The sequence below is a fragment of the Esox lucius genome, chromosome 11 (assembly GCF_011004845.1).
Source record: "Esox lucius isolate fEsoLuc1 chromosome 11, fEsoLuc1.pri, whole genome shotgun sequence".
NCBI classification, from domain to species: domain Eukaryota; kingdom Metazoa; phylum Chordata; class Actinopteri; order Esociformes; family Esocidae; genus Esox; species Esox lucius.
Window position 1 is genome coordinate 4,391,749 of NC_047579.1, and position 20,036 is coordinate 4,411,784.

Here is a 20,036-nt window from a genome sequence, read left to right on the forward strand (position 1 = left end):
GTATGAATTGTGCTATATACAGTGGGGAGATCAAGTATTTGATACACTGCTGATTTTGCAGGTTTTCCCACTTACAAAGCGTGTAGAAGTCTGTAATCTATATCACAAGTAATCTTCAACTGTGAGTGACGGAATATAAAACAAAAATCCAGAAAATCACATTGTATGATTTTAAAGTAATTAATTTGCATTTTATTGCATGACATAGGTATTTGATACATCAGAAAAGCAGAACTTAATATTTGGTACATAAACCTTTGCTTGCAATTACAGAGATCATACGTTTCCTGTAGTTCTTGACCAGGTTTGCACACACTGCAGCAGGACTTTTGGCCCACTCCTCCATAGAGACCTACTCCAGTTCCTTCAGGTTTTGGTGCTGTCGCTGGGCAATACAGACTTTCAGCTCACTCCAAAGATTTTCTATTGGGTTCAGGTCTGGAGACTGGCTAGGCCACTCCAGGACCTTGGGATGCTTCTTACGGAGCCACTCCTTAGTTGCCCTGGCTGTGTGTTTCGGGTCGTTGTCATGCTGGAAGACCCAGCCACGACCCATCTTCAATGCTTTTACTGAGGGAAGTAGGTTGTTGGCCAAGATCTCGCGATACATGGCCCCATCCATCCTCCCCTCAATACGGTGCAGTCGTCCTGTCTCCTTTGCAGAAAAGCATCCCCAAAGAATAATGTTTCCACCTCCATGCTTCACGGTTGGGATGGTGTTCTTGGGGTTGTACTCATCCTTCTTCTTCCTCCAAACACGGCGAGTGGAGTTTAGACCAAAAAGCTCAATTTTTGTCTCATTAGACCACATGACCTTCTCCCATTCCTCCTCTGGATCATCCAGATGGTCATTGGCAAACTTCAGACGGGCCTGGACATGCGCTGGCTTGAGCAGGGGGACCTTGAGTGTGCTGCGGGATTTTAATCCATGACGGCGTAGTGTGTTACTAATGGTTTTCTTTGAGACTGTGGTCCCAGCTCTCTTCAGGTCATTGACCAGGTCCTGCCGTGTAGTTCTGGGCTGATCCCTCACCTTCCTCATGATCATTGATGCCCCACGAGGTGAGATCTTGCATGGAGCCCCAGACCGAGGGAGATTGACCGTCATCTTGAACTTCTTCCATTTTCTAATAATTGCGCCAACAGTTGTTGCCTTCTCACCAAGCTGCTGGCCTATTGTCCTGTAGCCCATCCCAGCCTTGTGCAGGTCTACAATTTTACAATCTTACAAAGCTCTCTGGTCTTGGCAATTGTGGAGAGGTTGGAGTCTGTTTGATTGAGTGTGTGGACAGGTGTCTTTTATACAGGTAACAAGTTCAAACAGGTGCAGTTAATACAGGTAATGAGTGGAGAACAGGAGGGCTTCTTAAAGAAAATCTAACAGGTCTGTGAGAGCCGGAATTCTTACTGGTTGGTAGGTGATCAAATACTTGTCATGCAATAAAATGCAATATCTATAATATCTATAATATAACTTATTCCTATTAAGCTTCCTTCCAAGGATATTTCTTTATTCACTGGAAGTAGAACGCATCGGTATGTTTGTTTTATTTAATGCAGACTGTAACGTAACTCTCTTAGTCTATATATTAAGTGTCGTTTTATTTGGAAAGTATAGTTTTAAGGGACTGTATAAAATAAATAGCTGGCTAGATGGTCTAATACATTTTGTATTTTGTTGTTATGGACAGAAAACATTGACACAAAGACGTTTGCTAATGTAAGGCAATTTATACATATCTCTGCATAACATATTACACTTTACATTAAAAAAATTATTTAATACTTCTCTTTTTGGCAGGAGTGGGTAGGGTCGACTATTCAACGTTAAAAGCTGAGGATTTATCGATAGTGAAAACATTTGTCATGCACATTCCTAGTTTAAGCACACACATCGTTTGTGCATAGGTGACATGAATAAGGTTTTGAAAAACCAAAAGGAGTTTTCGGTAAAACAAAACATAATGTTTGCCAAATGAATAGGCTATGAGAACAGGGCATCTCCACGGGTCTGTCCCAGGAGTCCTTGCATGGAAATGGGTTTATTTCAGTGCCAGTGCATAAGACCAGACTCCTTAAGCGTTTTGGACTGGTGTTGAAATGAACTCGTTATCCCCATCGGAACCCCGGTGAGAGACCCACAAAGACACGCCATGAAAATAGATGACTGTCGCCAAAAGAAATTCAAAGAATTCCTGATGAATTACAAAAGAACACGTTGGTCGTTGAATGTGTTATCAGAAATTCAAAAATGGTATGATAAATTCCTCAAAGATGGTCTTGAAAGAACTTTGAAGGAGAGAGTGTTGGGGCATCAGCTGAACTGGCAGGCAGAGATTTTACATTGTGCTAAGGTTGGATATTTCTCATTATTTTCAGTGTGACATAAAGCTAATTCAGCAAATGTTGAATATGAATAATTGTGGGCACTGCTGAACTGTGACTTCCCATCACTAACTATACCCACCCTATGCACTTCTGGACTAGTCTGATAAGATTTTTCTGTTCACTTGTCATTGCTGGTATTCCTGTATTTCATTTGCACATGCCGACTTGCACCTTAAACTTGCACTTTTACCCTGCCCTCACTGCACATTGCACATTTAGAACTGCCACTGTACTTGCATTTTCAATTGTTACATGAACATGTCCACCTTGGGAACCTTATTGGTGCTATCCCTGCATTTCAGTTGCACTATCCCTACTCCTTCAATTTGCCTTGTTTTATAAATTCAGAATGCCATTGAGAATATCCACAACTATTTATCTCACTGGTACATACATTATACTTAATACCTGTAAATGTTCTGTAAATTTGTTACTTTTCCACTGCACATTTAGAATTGCCATATGTAATGCATTTTCATAAATTGCACACCTATTCATTCCACTTGTATATTCATATACTTGTATTTGTAAATTTTTCTGCACTCCTCTATTTGCACTTCTGGTTAGACGCAAACTGCATTTTGTTGTACTCGTACAGGCCATGTTTCTCATTTGACTTAAGAGTACATTTGAGCAGAAATGTTTGTCTATTTTCTGTTGAAGGCCAATTCAGCAGGAGGGAATAGTCTCCCCTGTATTGAGCTGTGAGTCCATGAAGAGTGACCACTCTATGGAACAGCCTATATTGTTCAGAGGGGACGACCTTTCTACTAAAAAGGGTAAGAAACAAAAGGGTCATTTTGAGTTGACAAAATTGATATTCCATTTCAGTCTGTAGTTTTAATATTTCTTCCTTAATAACCATTTATTGAAATAGGCTATTAAACGTAATAAATTCCTCTGTGTGTGTGCCCCTGTGCATTTGTGTACGTGTGTTTGTATTGGGGTTTTTGTTTCACAGACTTAATCGAGGCCAAAATCCTTTACATATGTTTTTTTCTGCATATAAATCTCAAAGTTCTCCCCAAAATCTCAGCTCGCCTTTGTGTGTCGGCATGGTTAAACATGATTTTGTGCAGTGAATATGACTTTTTTCATATTGGCAGTGTTGACAGATTTCCTGCCCAGTTGGGTTATTTGTAAAGACAGTGTGGGGGCAAAAATGGACTTGCAGATATGGTTGTATAGAAAAAAATATTGTTTGGGTGTTTTAACATTTGTTTTTACCTGGAGTCCACTGGTAAATTTCGGTTTACTGTCAATGAAACCTGGCTATCCTGCATGAAAGATGAGACCTGTCCTGACATCATGGAGGTGAATAACGTCGGGAAACAACAAGTAGATCTTTGACCCGAAAGCATATGAAATTATTTTAATGAAACTTGAATTGGTTTATAATTTGGTCTAAGTATAAACTATCATTTTGTCTGATTTACATTGTAGTTGTCTTGACTCATCATGAAACTGAAGTGCTTCTTTAGCCTTCAATGAGGTACAGGGGGGCTGCACTGAAAATGTCTCTCTGTCAATATTTGAAGAATGTCCTGTTCATAGTATTTGGAATATACAAAGCTGAAGCTAAACATTGAATGTTTGCCCCCTAAGTTGCAGTTATGTTTAGTAGAATTTGATGAACTTATCTTTTAACATTTTTGCTGTCCTTTCAACAAAATGTATTTTTATGGGAAATTACTCTCAATAGTAATAGTAACTCTAACTATTTCAGACCCCTGTTTCTGTAACATTACAGTCGATGCATTCATCTAAGTTGGATATAAATTATTACCTATAAAATACTATCTAGCAGGAGATGCCAAAATGTTGTTATTAATGTTATCAGGGTCTGCTAGGAATATGGTTAAGCTGAAGCTGAAAGTATTTTTTTCCCTTTCAGGATTCCTTTCAAGACAACAAGAGATAAAACAAGAAACATGTAAGAGGAAAATCAGGAAGTAAGTATTTCAGAACAACAATGTTCTGTTAATAACTTCAGAGCAATAATGTATTTTAATGGACAGGGTAGGATGAACACCTGAAGTAAAGGACTTCTAGTCACACCCTGCTTCACTCCACCTGTGCTGTCTTTATGGTCCACCCACACCAGGTGTGTCGCATCTCCCCATTACCCCTTGAGTATTTAATTTGTGCACATCCCTTGTTCCTGTGGCAGTTTGTTTTGTGTCATATGCCAAGGGTCTTTGCATTTTTTCTTATGCTCCCAGTGTTTATCTCTAAATCCCCTGTGTACTGTATCCCCGCCTATCCACGACCACAAACCTGCTTATGGCCTGCAAGCCTTAACGCCTGTGTACCGAACCTCTGCCTGCCCCTGACCTACACTTGCGTTTGCCTAACAATAACTTTGTTGTTGGAACGGTTCTTCTGAGTCTGCATTTGAGTCTAACTCCTGAGACCTGAGATTTAATGATGGGAAATCAAGGCTTCTGAAGCATTCAAGGCTTTCATGAAATTGGGCAGAAAAACTGTTGATGGACCAGATAAATGGGCCTGTGGCTGGATCACTAATGGACACACGGCCCCACTTCAGTCAGGTGCCAGCCAGGTGGAGGAGGGGTTCTGGTATGGGCTGATATCACTAAGGATGAGGTAGTTGGAGGTAGATGGACTTTCTTCAAACAGTGGTACAGGAAGAAGTCATGAATGCCATGATCTTCATGCAGGACAGTGCTCCATCACATGCATCCAAGTACTCCACGGCAGCGCAACAGGTCTAGGGGGCTCCGCTCCACTCATATAACCGGAGTTACATTTATTACATTTATTTTTTAGGAGGACATGAGGTCCTGGTCCACACCTGCGGAGTACCTGGTTTGGGGGGCCCGTTGCTGTCCCGGTCCTTGTCCATCTGGTCATGCTTCTCACCTAGTCTAAATGTAAATAGACTCTGGATTGAGCCCACATGCATTTATTAATTATTGCAATTGGACTTAATATCTCACAGCCAGAAGAGGACTGGTCACCCCTCTGAGACTGGGTCCTCTCTAGGTTTCTTCCTAAATTTCAGCCTTCTTAGGGAGTTTTTCCTAGCCACTGAAATTCAACTGTTGTTTGCTCCTTGGGGTTTAAGGCCGGGTGTTTCTGTAAAAGCACTTTGTGACAACTGCTGTTGTAAAAAGGGTTTTATAAATAAACCTGATTGATTGATTGACATTCCCGGTAACTAACGTTATATGTTGTGGAGCTCCGCTCTCCTAGTGGTTCACAGCGGAGCGAGCGAGCCAAGGATGTACTCCCTGCCGGACCAACAGGCATGACTCGCTAAGTTTAGTTAAGAAACGGTCCTCTAAAACCCCAAGACGAAACATCCCCAATAACTGACAAAGTCATTGAAGGAATGATCGAATGCGTTAATGACGAAAATCCTCCCCCAGGGCAGACCTATGAACACATAGGCCACCCCAGGAAAAGAAAGGATGTTGAGCTCAAGCGAAACTTATCCGTTCCACATAAAGCACAACAATAACTCACGCACCACACATCACGAGATGAGGGGGATGCCGAGCAGCGCCGGCAGAGATTGGGGGAACAGGTAGTGAGACAGGGGCAAGAGCCGACGATGATACCTGGCGTTTGAGCCTGTCATAGCGAGTGTATTGAGAAGCCACAACGGTTATATCTGTAACCTTCTGTGCAATTTCAGGACGCTTGGTAGCCCGCGAAAGGCAGGAAAGAGAGAAGCCCGACATTTGCATATGCGGACGTTTTGCTAAAGGCGACTGGACATCTTCATGGCAACACCGGGCTGAAAGAGCGAATACATTTGGGACTGGCCGGCAGTGGAAAGAGAGACGTCTCTGAACCCGCTAGCCAGCCCTTAAGTCAATGGGAGGTGGCAGGTAGAGAGGATAGAGTAGTTATACCTATAACGTCCTGAGAAAACTCACTACCCTGAACATAGCTAACATAGCTCTTACCATTACACTGAAGGACTTCACCGGAACGGGAATCTTGCGGAGGGAATCTGCAACGGAGGAGCGGAGGGAATCTGCAACACAACCAGGACAAATTTGGACAGGGACAGCTATGAGTCGTCAGGCCAGTTAGTCCTCAGAAGTGACCCGTGTCTTCCCCTGTCCCTCCTTAGCGTAGAGGCAGAGACTGAGCAAGAAGCATTGGTAGCCGCATCAAAGCAAAATGACTGTGGGGTATAAACTCAAAGAAATCTCACAATGTTAGCTGAGTGAGCAGATCTGGGACGAGAACGAGTATTGTGTCATTGGTTTGCGGTCATTGATGTAGAATTATGACTCGTCAGGCATGACACATGACCACCATTGCTAGTAGCAACACATGGAATGAAAAAATCTAAAGCATCTTTAAATCACAGCAATTACAAACATGAATTGCAGCAAAAAGAGAAAGACATGCAGATAAAAAGTATGGCGCTCGGCGCCTTGGAGCTGACACTGGACGTAGAGCTGGCCGGATGGACAGGCGTCTACCCATCCAGTCCACACGACGTTGGGGAGGCAGTATGGAAAGGCTTGGGCCAAGAACAGAAGGCACCCCCCTAAAAATTGTCTGAGGAGGCCTCATGGGGTGCTGCTGGACGAGGTACGGAGGCAAGCCGCGGACCCAGGTTTGGGGACCGCGCTAGCTGCTTGTCACCCCCGCCTTTCTCCGGGAAGGCTGGGATCATCTGGCACCGAACAGGGTCCCGTTTGAGCACCCCCTCCGTAGCGTCCTCGTCCACCTCGTCGTACTCCACCTCCGAATCGTCCAACGAGAGGGAGTCCGATCCCCAGTCTCCCTTCCAGTTGTACTCCCCTCTTGTCTGTGACATTGGAGGGGAGTAGCCAAAATTAGCTCGGAGATTCCTCCTTTAGCATCTCCGGCTTCTCCCATGGCCACTGGAAAGTCTCCATGTGACAATGGCGGGGTTTTTCAGACCTGCTGGTTCCTTTCTTTAGATCGGTTATTCTGTCATGATTTGGTGGTGGAATGGAGGGAACCAGGCGCAGGCAGAGGACTTTCAAGCGTGTATTTATTACAGCAAAAACAAACAAACGTATACATGAAAACAAAATAAACGGAAGCACACTCACCAACACGTATAATGACAAGCAACAATAAACGAGGGGAGCAGAGGAGAAACATTTAAACACATACTAATATGGGCTAATTGGGACCTGGTGTGCGTGATTGAAGACATGTGACAGTCCAGGATGTGTTTGTGAATGAATGGAAACCGGGAAAAGCGGAAGATGAAGGAGCCGTCTGTTAATTTGGTGCAAATTAATGTGCCAATAGATGTGCTGGAGAGGCAACAGCAAGACAACCACAAAAAGGGAATGGTTTTGCAGGAGGTAGCCACAGAAAAATAGCTCTCTCCTTACCTTTCCTGACTGATTCTTCTTTAGTTTTGTGTTTTGTTAGTGTCCTACTGGTAGCATGAGGTGGTACCTGCAGCCCATTCAGGTTGCAAAGATAGTCCAGCTCCTCCAGGATGGCACATCCATACATGCCGTCACAAGAATCTTTGCTGTGTCTCCCAATACAGTCTCAAGAGCACGGAGGAAATATCAGGAGATGGGCTGTTACACAAGAAGAGTTGGACAGGGCTTTAGAAGGGCATCAAGCTTCTTTGTGTGAGGAGGAACAGGAGGAGCACTTCTAGAGCCCTACAAAATGACCTCCAGCAGGCTACGTACTGGAGTGCATGTTTCTGACCAAACTGTCAGAAACAGACTCCATGAGAGTTGCTTGAGGACCCATCTTACTGCTAATGTTTGTCTCTGGAGATTTCATGGCTATGTGCTGGATTTTATGCACCTGCGAGCAATGGGTGTGGCTGAAACACCTGAACTCAATATTTAGTTGGGGTGTCCACATACCTTTGGCCATATAGTGTATGTCAATATGCAATAATGTATGTCTCTTGGCATGAAGTGTATTTGGTCTTTCTCTATTAGTAGTACTTAAGTAGTAAGATAGAAATAATGGTCAGGTCTTGTACTGCAACCTGCAAATATATCAAAGCCCACAATTGTAATTTAAGGGAGTCTGTTCGTCTGTCTATTGGGCCCAAACATGTTTGATAGACAATCTAACTTGGATTGTAAATATCTACAGTTGTTTTATCAAAACATTTTTTTACTTTCAGTCTGGGAATATTACATATTTGAGTCTTCGGGGCCGTCTTTCAAATGTAATCATCAGAAACCTTTGTTTAGAGTTTTTTTGTTAACAACAATACAACAACATTTTTATTATGCCTACTAGTCAGTGCCTGAATTGCAGTTGTATTAATCACAAAAACTCCAAAAGAAATGTTGTGTCAAGAAGTCTCAAACAAACAGTAGTTGCAAGTCAAAGCTGACATACAGGGATATACTAACACTTAACAGTATAGTTGCTCAATGCCCCAAAAACACAGCATTGAAAATGACCACAGATTTGAATTTGCATCTTTGTGATCCAGTCTCAATAAAAATATGTATGTCATGAGCTTCATGAAGCTGGATTTTATGGCAAGGCTGCCATTCATAAACTGTTTTTATCCATGGCCACAGCGCAAAAATGCATAACTTGCTGTAAGCAGCACAAAACCTAGACCCCAGAGGAATGAACAAAGTTATCTGATTTTTAACCCTATTTCATACATCCAGGCAGGTTTATGTTTGAAGACTGCCAAAGGATGCCTTCAAAACCCCAATACACACCTCTAAATTAATTCAAAATTCAAACCTGTTCCATGGCCTCTCCAAAAACCAGATCTGAACATCACTGAAACTTTATGGGAAGTTCTGGAGTGCAGAGTTCAAAGTGGATTTCTACCTCCATCAAAGAACAAGAGGCTATTCGTCTTGAAGAATGGTGCAATATCCCACTACACACAGTTCAGGGCCTGTATGACAGCATTAGAAAAAAGACTGCAACTGATATAAATATATTTATGTTGTTTTGTGCACCCCTGTATATGCCTATATATTTATCTTTGAATGTGTAGATGTAATAGAATGCTTGTCCACAGAGACCAACTGCTGCCATCAGAGTCAAAGATTCTTAGTGGCCAGTCTTTCCAGAGTCATCAAAAAGACCTGTCCTCAGTTTTCAGTGTATGTTTTTCTGCTTTTTTCACTATTTTCTTTCAAGTAAAATGTATGTCAATCATTATTGTTTTTCATATTGTTCTCATATTTAATTAACTTTGATTTAGTATGATGTTAACTTTTTCACAATGCCTATTTCAGTTGCTTGAAGTGAATATCATGAAGTTTCTGAAGAAAGAGTTGAAGAGGTTTAAGGAAATGCTGAGTTCAGATCTCCCAGAAGGCTTTCAGTGTCAGGAGGAGGATGTGGAAGTTGTGGCCCCTGAAGATGAGGAGGTGAGCAGTGCCAAAGAGGGGGCTCTGAAGATCACACTGCATTTCCTGAGGAACATAAACCAGAAGGAGCTTGCTGACAAACTGGAGAAAAGTAAGAGTTTATTCTATTGCTGTTAAATTTTGAGGGAAAATGCTGTATATAGTATGGCATCCAATGGGATCCAATTTTATCCCCGGATAATGTAGAATTGCTATCACAAACCGGCAGCATTTTATTTCTCATTGCATCTTCTCTGCAAAATAATGTTTGAATAGAGAATTACACCTATATCCTACACAGTAATAAATACAGGCTGTTTGAACCTTTTATATCTAGTAAATGACAAAACCATAGCTACTTGTGTAGGCCAATGCAATACATTTTGTCTAGAACCGCAGATACTGTCACTTTGCCTAACAACTACACCTATCGTACTCGAGCTGGCTTTATATAACCTTTAGGTCCCCTTGTGGTCCGTTTAAATATTTTCAGGTTTTCTCCCAGGTGTGGGTATTTCCCAGCTATAACTCACAAACCCTTTTTAAAAATCTTATCTAACCAATGCTGATCTTCTGTCCGTCTGTGTTCTCTGCTCAGAAGGGGTCAGAGATCAGATCTTTTTATGGCGGGGACTCAAGTCTCGTATTCTTTCTCGGGAACGAACCTGCTCAACCCATGTCTTTTTACCCTAACATATACTATCAAAAATACTTTATTAAACCCAGAACCAACACCTCAAGGAATTAATGTATTGTTTACCCAACCTTGGAGCAAACCATAGTCCTTATTTGGGTTCTATGTAGGCCCTCCCCATTTCTTCATAGAGCTGTTGAAAGTTTTCTGTTTTACTGGGGTCTTTGTTCGGTTCACAGACAAACACCAAGGGGGAGGGGGGTAGTTGTACGTCATCCGTCTCAGGTCCTGGTGTAGATTAACACCACGGGGGAGGGGGGTAGTTGTACGTCTTCCGTCTCAGGTCCTGGTGTAGATTAACACCACGGGGGAGGGGGGTAGTTGTACGTCTTCCGTCTCAGGTCCTGGTGTAGATTAACACCACGGGGGAGGGGGGTAGTTGTACGTCATCCGTCTCAGGTCCTGGTGTAGATTAACACCACGGGGGAGGGGGGTAGTTGTACGTCATCCGTCTCAGGTCCTGGTGTAGATTAACACCACGGGGGAGGGGGGTAGTTGTACGTCATCCGTGTAGATTGATGATCCGTCCTCAGCTGCTGATCACAAAACCCTCGGCTCACCTCCTGTACTCTGCCCTTTTTCTCAACAAGACCTGGATGTTAGTTTTTTTATGCATGCGGACATTTAACACACCTGGTGTTATGAAAGGCACACAACTGGAGACGGTGCACCCTTTATTTCAGTTGTAAAGGGTTGTTTGGGATATCAGCATTGTCAGCGTTTGTGGCACATCTTGGTGTTTTGCCCAGTTATGGTAAACATCACTGCAGTCCTTTATGAGGACAGTTTGGAAGTTTTGTAAACAATGAGATTCTTATTTGTCCAGACAGTTTGGCTAACAGAATGGTGTATGTACAACCCCGTTTCCAAAAACGCTCTAAATAATGATCGCGTACCCAGTCGTCAAGGGAGAGAGTAATTCAATTATTTCTTGCAGCATCTGATAGTCCATTGTTCATGAGGTTACAGACTCAGTGTATCATCTCACTCAATCATTTAATCTGTATATTTAATTGAAAATAGTACAAAGACAGCATATTAAATGGTGAACCAGTGACATTTTATTGTTTTTGGAAAAAGATATTTCCATTTTGAATTTGATCCCAGCAACACTTTTTAAAACATGTGGGACAGGCATGTTTATTACTGTGGTTTTTGTTTTTTCCTATAAATTGGTTCCTCGTTCACACCTAAACAACCAGTTGAGAGTAGAAACTAACCAATTAGTGACCTAATTAATCAATTAAGTATAAGGTGAGACTGAAAACCTGCAGACACTCAGCCCTCTGTGGAACTGTTTGGACACCCCTGGTTTAAGCGTTTGAGAACTGAGGAGACCAAGTGCTGTAGTTTTGAACGGGAAATGTTTTCACATTCTTGCTTGATAGTGGATTTCAGCTTTGCAACAGTTCGGGGTCTCCTTTGTTGTATCTTTCGTTTCATAATCTGCCAAATGTTTTCAATGCAGGCAGGCCAGTTCAGCACCTAGACTCTTTTACCATGGAGCCATGCTGTTGTCATATGTGCAGAATGTGGTTTGGCATTGTTATGCTTAAATAAGCAAGGCCTTCCCTGAAAAAGACCTTCCCTGAAAAAGCCAGCATCACAGATGCTGGCTTTTGAGCTGTGCACTGATAGGTAGCCGGATGGTCCCTCTCCTCTTTAGTTGGGAGAATACGGTGTCCATGATTCCCAAAAATTATTTAAAATGTAAATTTGTCAGACCACAGGACAACTGTTTTCCACATTGCCTCAGTCCATCTTAATTGAGTTCGGGCCCAGAGATGGCGGTGGCGTTTATGTATCTTGTTTATATATGGTTTCTTCTTTGCATGGTTTCAACTAGCATTTGTGGATGCAATGTACTGTATTCACAGATTTCCACTACAGAGTCTTGTCTTTTTGTAATGTAGTGCCACCTGAGGTCCCGAAGATCACGGCCAGATTAGTGAATCTTCTTTTTTTTAAGATCTTTGGTCAATAAAGTTGACGACTCCCAAAATCCAGTAAGTACCAGTTGAAATCATAAAATAGCTACATAACTAGTAGTGTGGAAAACCTGCCAGTTCCAAAGATGGCTGATCTGCCTGGAAGCATGCCTCCATCAACCCGTTTTAGTCCACATGCAAGGGCTGTTTTGGGCCATTCACAGTGAAGATAAGTCACCGGCATGAGAAGCAATAGGATATTATCTTTAAATGCATGACAACGTACTATGTGCATCTGGATTTACTCCATAACATGGACAGTGACTCCTTGATAGCCTTAAAAAAGGTTTACACCCAGAAGAGGTAAGCTTTTGGAACTTCTGATAAGGGTACATATTTCAGAGGCGGTGGGAAGGAGCTACAAGACTCCTTTGCTGCTCTGTTGCCTGATCTAGTTGAGTGGCTAGTTGAGCATAGCCTAACTTTCCGGTTTAACCCGCGTCATTCCATTCATTATGGTGGGTCCTGGGAAAGGAAATATGGTCAATAAAGAAATCTCTGAAAGCTGTTCTCAGGGATCAGACTGTGTCTGAAGAGGTGCTGGGCACCGTTGTTGTGGAGGTCAAAAGCATATTAACCTTTTCAGGCCTAATTAAACGAGCGTGAGGTTTTTTGCATGTGATTTCAGTACTTGCTCAGAGTTCCGGAATGATATCATGACGTCACAATAAATGTAATCTACAGCTGCCCAAAAGCAGTTTTGTAGTACAATATTCAGTATTGTAGTACCTCCTACAAGCATTCCTATTGGTTGTCCGCTGTGCTCTGATTGGCTTTCCGCCAACCCCTCATTCACACATAAGTGGCATGTAGTTGTTGAAAGCGGAATTGCTCCACTCCTAGCCATTTAAAAAAGGCTTCCCGACCCGCTCCTTGAAGTGGAATGGCAGATCGCAAAAAATAGAGCAGTTTTCTTTTCTTTTTTTCTTCTCCGACATTTTCACTTAGGAGTGTATTCACTTTTGTTGCCAGCAGTTTAGACGTTAATGGCTGTGTGTTGAGTTATTTTGAGGGGCCAGCAAATGTTCACTGTTATACAAGCTGTACAGTCACTACTTTACATTGTAGCAAAGTGTCAGTTCTTCAGTGTTGTCACATGAAAAGATACACTCAAATATTTGCTAAAACATGAGGGGTGTACTCACTTTTGTGATTTACTGTATGTTATGTTTTTTCTTCAGGTAAGCTTCCTGTCATTAGCCATGGTGAATTCAAATCTAATTTAAAGAAGAGGTATCAGTGTGTATTTGAGGGCATTGGTAAACAAGGAAGACCAACACCTCTCAATGCAATCTACACAGAGCTCTACATCACAGAGGGTGGAAGTGGAGAGGTCAATAATGAACATGAGGTGAGACAGATTGAGACAACAACCAGACTAGCAAGATCAGAGATGCCTATCAAATGTAACGACATCTTCAAACCCTTACCTGAGCAAGATAAACCTATCAGAACTGTGCTTACAAAGGGAGTCGCTGGTATTGGAAAGACAATTTCTGTGCAGAAGTTCATTCTGGACTGGGCAGAAGAAAAAGCCAATAAGGATATCCAGTTTGTATTTTCACTCCCTTTTCGAGAGCTCAATTTGATGAAAGGGCAAAAACTCAGTTTGATTGAACTCCTTAATCATTTCTCAATGGACATAAAAAAAACATCAATCTTTAAGTACAACAAATACAAAGTTCTGTTAATCTTTGATGGTCTGGATGAGTGCCGACTGCCCCTTGACTTCAAGAACAACAGGATCTGTTGTGATGTCACCGAGTTAACGTCAGTAGATATGCTGGTAACCAACCTCATCAAGGGTAATCTGCTTCCCTCTGCTCTCCTCTGGATAACCTCCAGACCTGCAGCAGCCAATCAGATTCCTGCTGGGTGTGTTGACCAAGTGACCGAGGTACGCGGATTCAACAATCTACAGAAAGAGGAATACTTCAGGAACAGATTTATTAATAAAGACTTGGCAAACAGAATCATATCACACATAAAGGCCTCAAGGAGCCTTCACATCATGTGCCACATACCAGTCTTCTGTTGGATTTCTGCAGTAGTCCTTGAACACATGCTGACACATAAGAGGGAAGACATTCCCAAGAATTTGACTGAGATGTACACACACCTTGTTGCATTTCATATCAAACAGAAGAATGAAAAGTATTCTGCAATAAAAGGGGCCGATCCACAAAAAGAGAGCATTCTGTCACTGGGAAAACTAGCTTTTCAACAGCTGGAGAAAGGTAATTTGATTTTCTATGAAGAAGATCTGAAAGAGTGTGGTATGGATATCAATGAAGCATCAGTATACTCAGGACTCTGCACACAGATCTTTGAAGAGGAATGTGGGCTGTACCAGGACAATGTGTACTGCTTTGTGCATCTGAGCATTCAGGAGTTTCTAGCTGCTGTATATGTGTTTTTCTCATTTGTTAACAAAAATGACGATCTAATGGACAAACCAAAGGGCATCTTTTCATTGCACTCCAATGACAAGTCTGAAATCACGTTCTACAAGAATGCTGTGGATAAAGCCTTACAGAGTGAGACTGGACACCTGGATCTATTCCTCCGCTTCCTTCTGGGCCTCTCACTGGAATTAAATCAGAAGAACTTACAGAGACTACTGACGACACCGACCAGAAGCAGCTTACAGGGCCATGGAGAAACAGTCCAATACATCAAGAAGATGATCAGGGAGAATCCCTCTTCAGAGAGGTGTATCAATCTGTTCCACTGTCTGAATGAACTGAATGACCATTCTCTAGTGGAGGAGATCCAAAGATACCTGAGTTCAGGAAGTCTCTCCAGAGAAAAACTGTCACCTGCACAGTGGTCTGCTTTGGTCTTTGTGTTACTGACTTCAGAAGAGGAACTGGATGTGTTTGAGTTGAATAAATACTCCCCATCAGAGGAAGGTCTTCTAAGGATGCTGCCAGTGGTCAAGACCTGTAGAGCTGCTCTGTAAGTACAGCCATAAATACTGTAATATAAACAAACAAATCAGTGTGGTCACATCAAATGTTTTGGAGTCCACTAAATAGGGCTGTGATGGTAATCAAAGTATGTGTACCTATGATAAAAATTACCGACTTCTATATGCTTTGTAAGTATGAAAACCTACAAAATCGGCAGTGTATCAAATACTTGTTCTCCCCACTGTATATGGCATGTACTACAATCAATTGGGGTTCACAAATGCTGTGTTTCCACTGTGACAGAACATTTTGTTTTTATGTAGATAATCAAGGAAGCGCAATATAACCCCTCTAATGCTGCACATGTCCCTGCTCTCCATGAGTGAGAGTTGCATGCATACTGTTTCATTTGACAAGCAGTAATGTAATGTTGCCATTGTTTTGAAACTATTCTATACACTATAGTGGGCATGATGACAACATACTCGTATTTCTATCCAGACTGTCAGGTTGTCAAATAACAGGGGAAGGCTGTGCTTTTCTGGCCTTAGCACTGAAGTCAAACCCCAAACACCTGAGAATGCTGGATCTGAGTAACAATGACCTGAAAGATTCAGGAGTGAAGCTGCTCTCTGCTTTGCTAGAGGATCCACAATGTAAACTGGAGACTTTGAGGTGAGTTATTGTATTTTAAACACATTCCCTATGATAACACAACACTTCATTATTAAACATGACAACAACATGTGGAATCTGAGCATTAACAATTACAATATGAATGTACGTTTCATTGGAAGTGAACGTGCCTAGTAATGAGAACAACAGAAACATCTCTCTGTAGGTTGTGCTTTAATGACCAAAGGAATGTTTACGATAGCCATTTGGCATGGAGGTTACTGTCTTGGAAACCTGATCTTTGCTAGTTAGAAACGCCCTTAAATGTATAGGCTAGCTGGTAACCAACATTACAGTGAGAAGATAATGGAACGTTCACCGAATGACATCTGTGCTGTAATTTTCCAGATTCCACACTTCAAACCGGGAACTTTAAGCTGATACACGTATGCTGTGGCTTCACATTCATTAAAGGGATAATTTGGCTCAGATTCATATTTGGGTAAAAGTACACTTACCCTGAGTTGTTCCTGAAGGCACATACAGACATTTTTCTAAACAATCCATTATTCAGCTCTGTCCCAGTCTGTAATTAGCATTATTAGCATCATCCAAATTCATGAATGGAAATGGTACGTCCCACATTACAAAAGCTGCGTTACAAGCAGAAAAATACTTTGTTTGCAACTCAGAGATTGAGCCTTACTTGTTTGAACCAAAATGCACAGAGGATGAATTGACCAAACTAGAGGCTCAGACAGCAGCTGAGGAGGAGGGCAATGGTGAACCAGTTAATCCCCAACCCTTGCCCAGAATATACAGAGACTGTTGGTGTAGTTGTGGATCGTGCAATCTAAAACTGAAATGGAATGCTTTTGTTGGAACGAGTGGGAACTATTTATGACAACGATGGAGAACATCAATGGCTCAGTCCCAGAAGTTGGACTTGTTCCAAGATGTGTAGTTGATCATTCGGATTTCGCCCCTCTCATAACTCCTGGGTTGCTGGAGATTTTTTTTACATTCCAAAAATAAACTGGAAAAGACGTTCTAGGCCCGAGGGCCCCAATGTCCAGCTCTCAAAAGACTATGTAGCTACCTAATATTTGCAAATAAGTGTGTAAGGCAAGGCAAGTCTATTTGTATAGCACATTTCATACACAGGAGCAATTCATTGTACTTTATATTATTAGGCTTAAAATTTTTTATAAAATCAGACATACTAAAAACTATATTTAACAAAATCTATGTCCAAGTTAGCAATACAAACCTAGTTATTTGCCAACCCAGTTCAAAGTAATTTGATGAGAGGAAGTTTTAGAATGTCTCATTGACTGTAGGTTTTTTATTTGGTCCATACCCAGTGTCTTGTGATGAGACAATCTATTTATAGTCAAAAGCACTATCTTACTGCTTTGATTCAAACAGCAGGCTAGATTGCTGTTTTGCTGAACATAGCCAATCAGGCAGGCATTTCAATCAATCAATCACATTTATTTATAAAGCCATTTCTACATCAGCAATTTACAAAACAGTTTACAAAACACCCGGCCATAAACCCCAAGGAGCAAACAACAGTGGTGTTGAATTTCAGTAGCTAGGAAAAACACCCTAAGAAGGCTGAAATTTAGGAAGAAACCTAGAGAGGACCCAGGCTCAGAGGGGTTACCAGTCCTCTTCTGGCTGTGCCAGGTGAACATATTAAGAGTACAAATTGTAATAATTAATAAATGCATGTGGGCTAAGTTTGAATAGTCCAGAGTCTATTCAAACTTAGTCTAGGTCGGAAGCATGACCAGATGGACAAGGACAGGGACACTTCCCTTGTACCTTTGCAAACAAAACATGGCCGAGGCATTTTCCTCAATTATGAATATAATACTGAAGTCCACCGACAAAAAGGGGCAAGCTAGCGAATCTATCTATCTTCACTTAGCTTGTTGAGGTTAAAGTTCATGCCCACCTCGATGACATCATTGCTGAAGAACCGAAGCTGTGTGTGGTGGATATAGGAAATAGTTTGCTAATGCCAATTTGACGTCAGCTTGCTTTTTCTTCAGTATACAGTTACAAAAATTCACTTCTGGCGCGACAGATTTCCAAATGTAGTTTGAAGTGTTTTGGATTAGTTTTCCAACGAATGCGGTTCCGCATCCGTCCTGCTGCTTTTTGATTTTAGTGCTGCTTTTGACACTATTAATCACTCCCTCTTCTCTTTGAGAGACTGGAAACCCATATTGGGCTACGTGGACATTGGGCTACGTGGACATTCTAGCCTGGTTTAAATCTTATGTATCTGAAAGATATCAGTTTGTTAGTGTGGATGGCATATCTTCTGACTAGTCAAAGGTATGCTTTGGTGTTCCTCAAGGCTCGGTTCTGGGCCCATTATTGTTCTCACTATATATGCTGCCTCTGGGCGAAGTAACCCGAAATCACAATGTACATTTTCACTGTTATGCTGATGACACACAGTTATATATACAATGAAGCATGGAGAAGCCCCAAAATTAGCTACTTTGGAAGCATGTGTTTCAGATATTAGGAAGTGGATGACAGAGAACTTATTGCGCTTAAACTCAAGAAAAACAGAAATGCTTGTTTTAGCACCCAAGAAACAAAGAGCGTTAGCAGATCTCACTGTGAACCTCGACGGCTGCATGGTCATATCCCAAAAAACTGTAAAACCCTCGGCGTTACCCTTGACCTTGACCTCTGACGAATCCATACATTCGTTACTTCTAGACTAGATTACTGCAATGCTCTTCTTTCCGGTTACCCTGGCAAATCAATAAATAAAGTTCAATTAGTGCTGCACATGGCTGCTAGAATCCTAACTAGAACAAAAACAATTGAACACATTACTCCTGTACTAGCGTCCTTACAACTGGCTGCCTGTTAGGCTCCTACTTACCTTGCTAAATTATCCAGCCATACATACCTACACGTAACCTATGATCGCAAGATGCAGGCCTTTTAATTGTACCTAGAATTTCTAAACAAACAGCCGGAGGCAGGGCCTTGTCTCATAGAGCTCCACTACTGTGGGATTGATCTGCCAATTAAGGTTAGAAATGCAAACTCCATAAAAACTTTCAAGTGTCTACTAAAAACTCATCTCTACAGCATAGTCTATGATTAAGTGTAGCCTGGCCCGGGGGCGTGAAGGTGACCAGTAGGCTTGATACTGTCCACCCTTGCTGTTTTGCCAGGTGGGCTCTCATCGCCACTGGGATGCCCTCCCTCCAAGGCCTTTCGGGGGAAGAGTCACTGGCTTGTTGTTGTGTCTCTGTTGTGCACTTGTGCAATTGGGCTGTACTCTGCTGGCAATACTCGGCCCTCATTCAGGGTGGTTGCGGTTGGTGGGTGTCCCTTTGGTTGATGCCTGGCAATGTGGGTGGATTGATTTCCTGCCTGTTGGGCCCTGTCCGGGACCTCCCCCGGGTAGGGCCACAGTGTTGCCGGACCCCCCCGTCTCAGTTCCAAAGTCTTACACTGCAAAACTATTGTGCTGTGTCAGTTCTCCTTCCCCATTAAGTTCTCCTTCTCAACTATAAATCATTGTTGATATGATGAATGCATTTTCTGAATTTTCCCAGTCTCCTCCCGTTTTAAACTTTAGGAGGAGTACCTGGTTTGGGGGACCCGTTGCTGTCCCTGTCCTTGTCCATCTGGTCATACTTCTAACCTAGTCTAAATTTAAATAGACTCTGGATTTAGCCCACATGCAATTATTAATTATTCCTTTTGGAGTTTTTCCTAACCACTGAAATTCAACACTACTGTTGTTTGCTCCTTGGGGTTTAAGGCCGGGTGTTTCTGTAAAAGCTCTTTGTGACAACTGCTGTTGTAAAAAGGGCTTTATAAATACATTTGATTGATTGATTGATTGACTGTGCAGCTTTTGTAAAGCGGGACGCACATGTTTCCATTCATGAATTTGGAGGATGATAATAATGCTAATTACTGCTGAATAATGGATTTATTTTTTTATTTTTATAAATGACTGTATGTGCCTTCAGGAACAACTCAGGGTAAGTGGACTTCTACCCAAATATTAATCTGGGCTGAATTATCCCTGTAACTATACAACCATGCAGTTGTAGCTCCT

General features: G+C 42.0%; 1 protein-coding gene across 4 annotated transcripts in view; it reads left to right on the top strand.

The window, feature by feature from the left end:
• LOC105030953 (NLR family CARD domain-containing protein 3-like) overlaps positions 1-20,036 on the top strand; it is a 56,182-nt gene that overhangs the window by 10,648 nt on the left and 25,498 nt on the right. For 3 of the 4 annotated variants that reach the window (XM_020051309.2, XM_020051311.2, XM_020051310.2), the window contains exons 4-9: positions 3,052-3,167; positions 4,283-4,340; positions 9,383-9,467; positions 9,603-9,828; positions 13,580-15,356; positions 15,812-15,985. In XM_020051309.2, the coding sequence (XP_019906868.2) occupies positions 3,052-3,167; positions 4,283-4,340; positions 9,383-9,467; positions 9,603-9,828; positions 13,580-15,356; positions 15,812-15,985 (2,436 nt within the window). Of the gene's footprint in view, positions 1-3,051; positions 3,168-4,282; positions 4,341-8,934; positions 9,226-9,382; positions 9,468-9,602; positions 9,829-13,579; positions 15,357-15,811; positions 15,986-20,036 lie in introns of those variants that run through there. The other variant, XM_013131852.4, reaches the window with a different exon arrangement.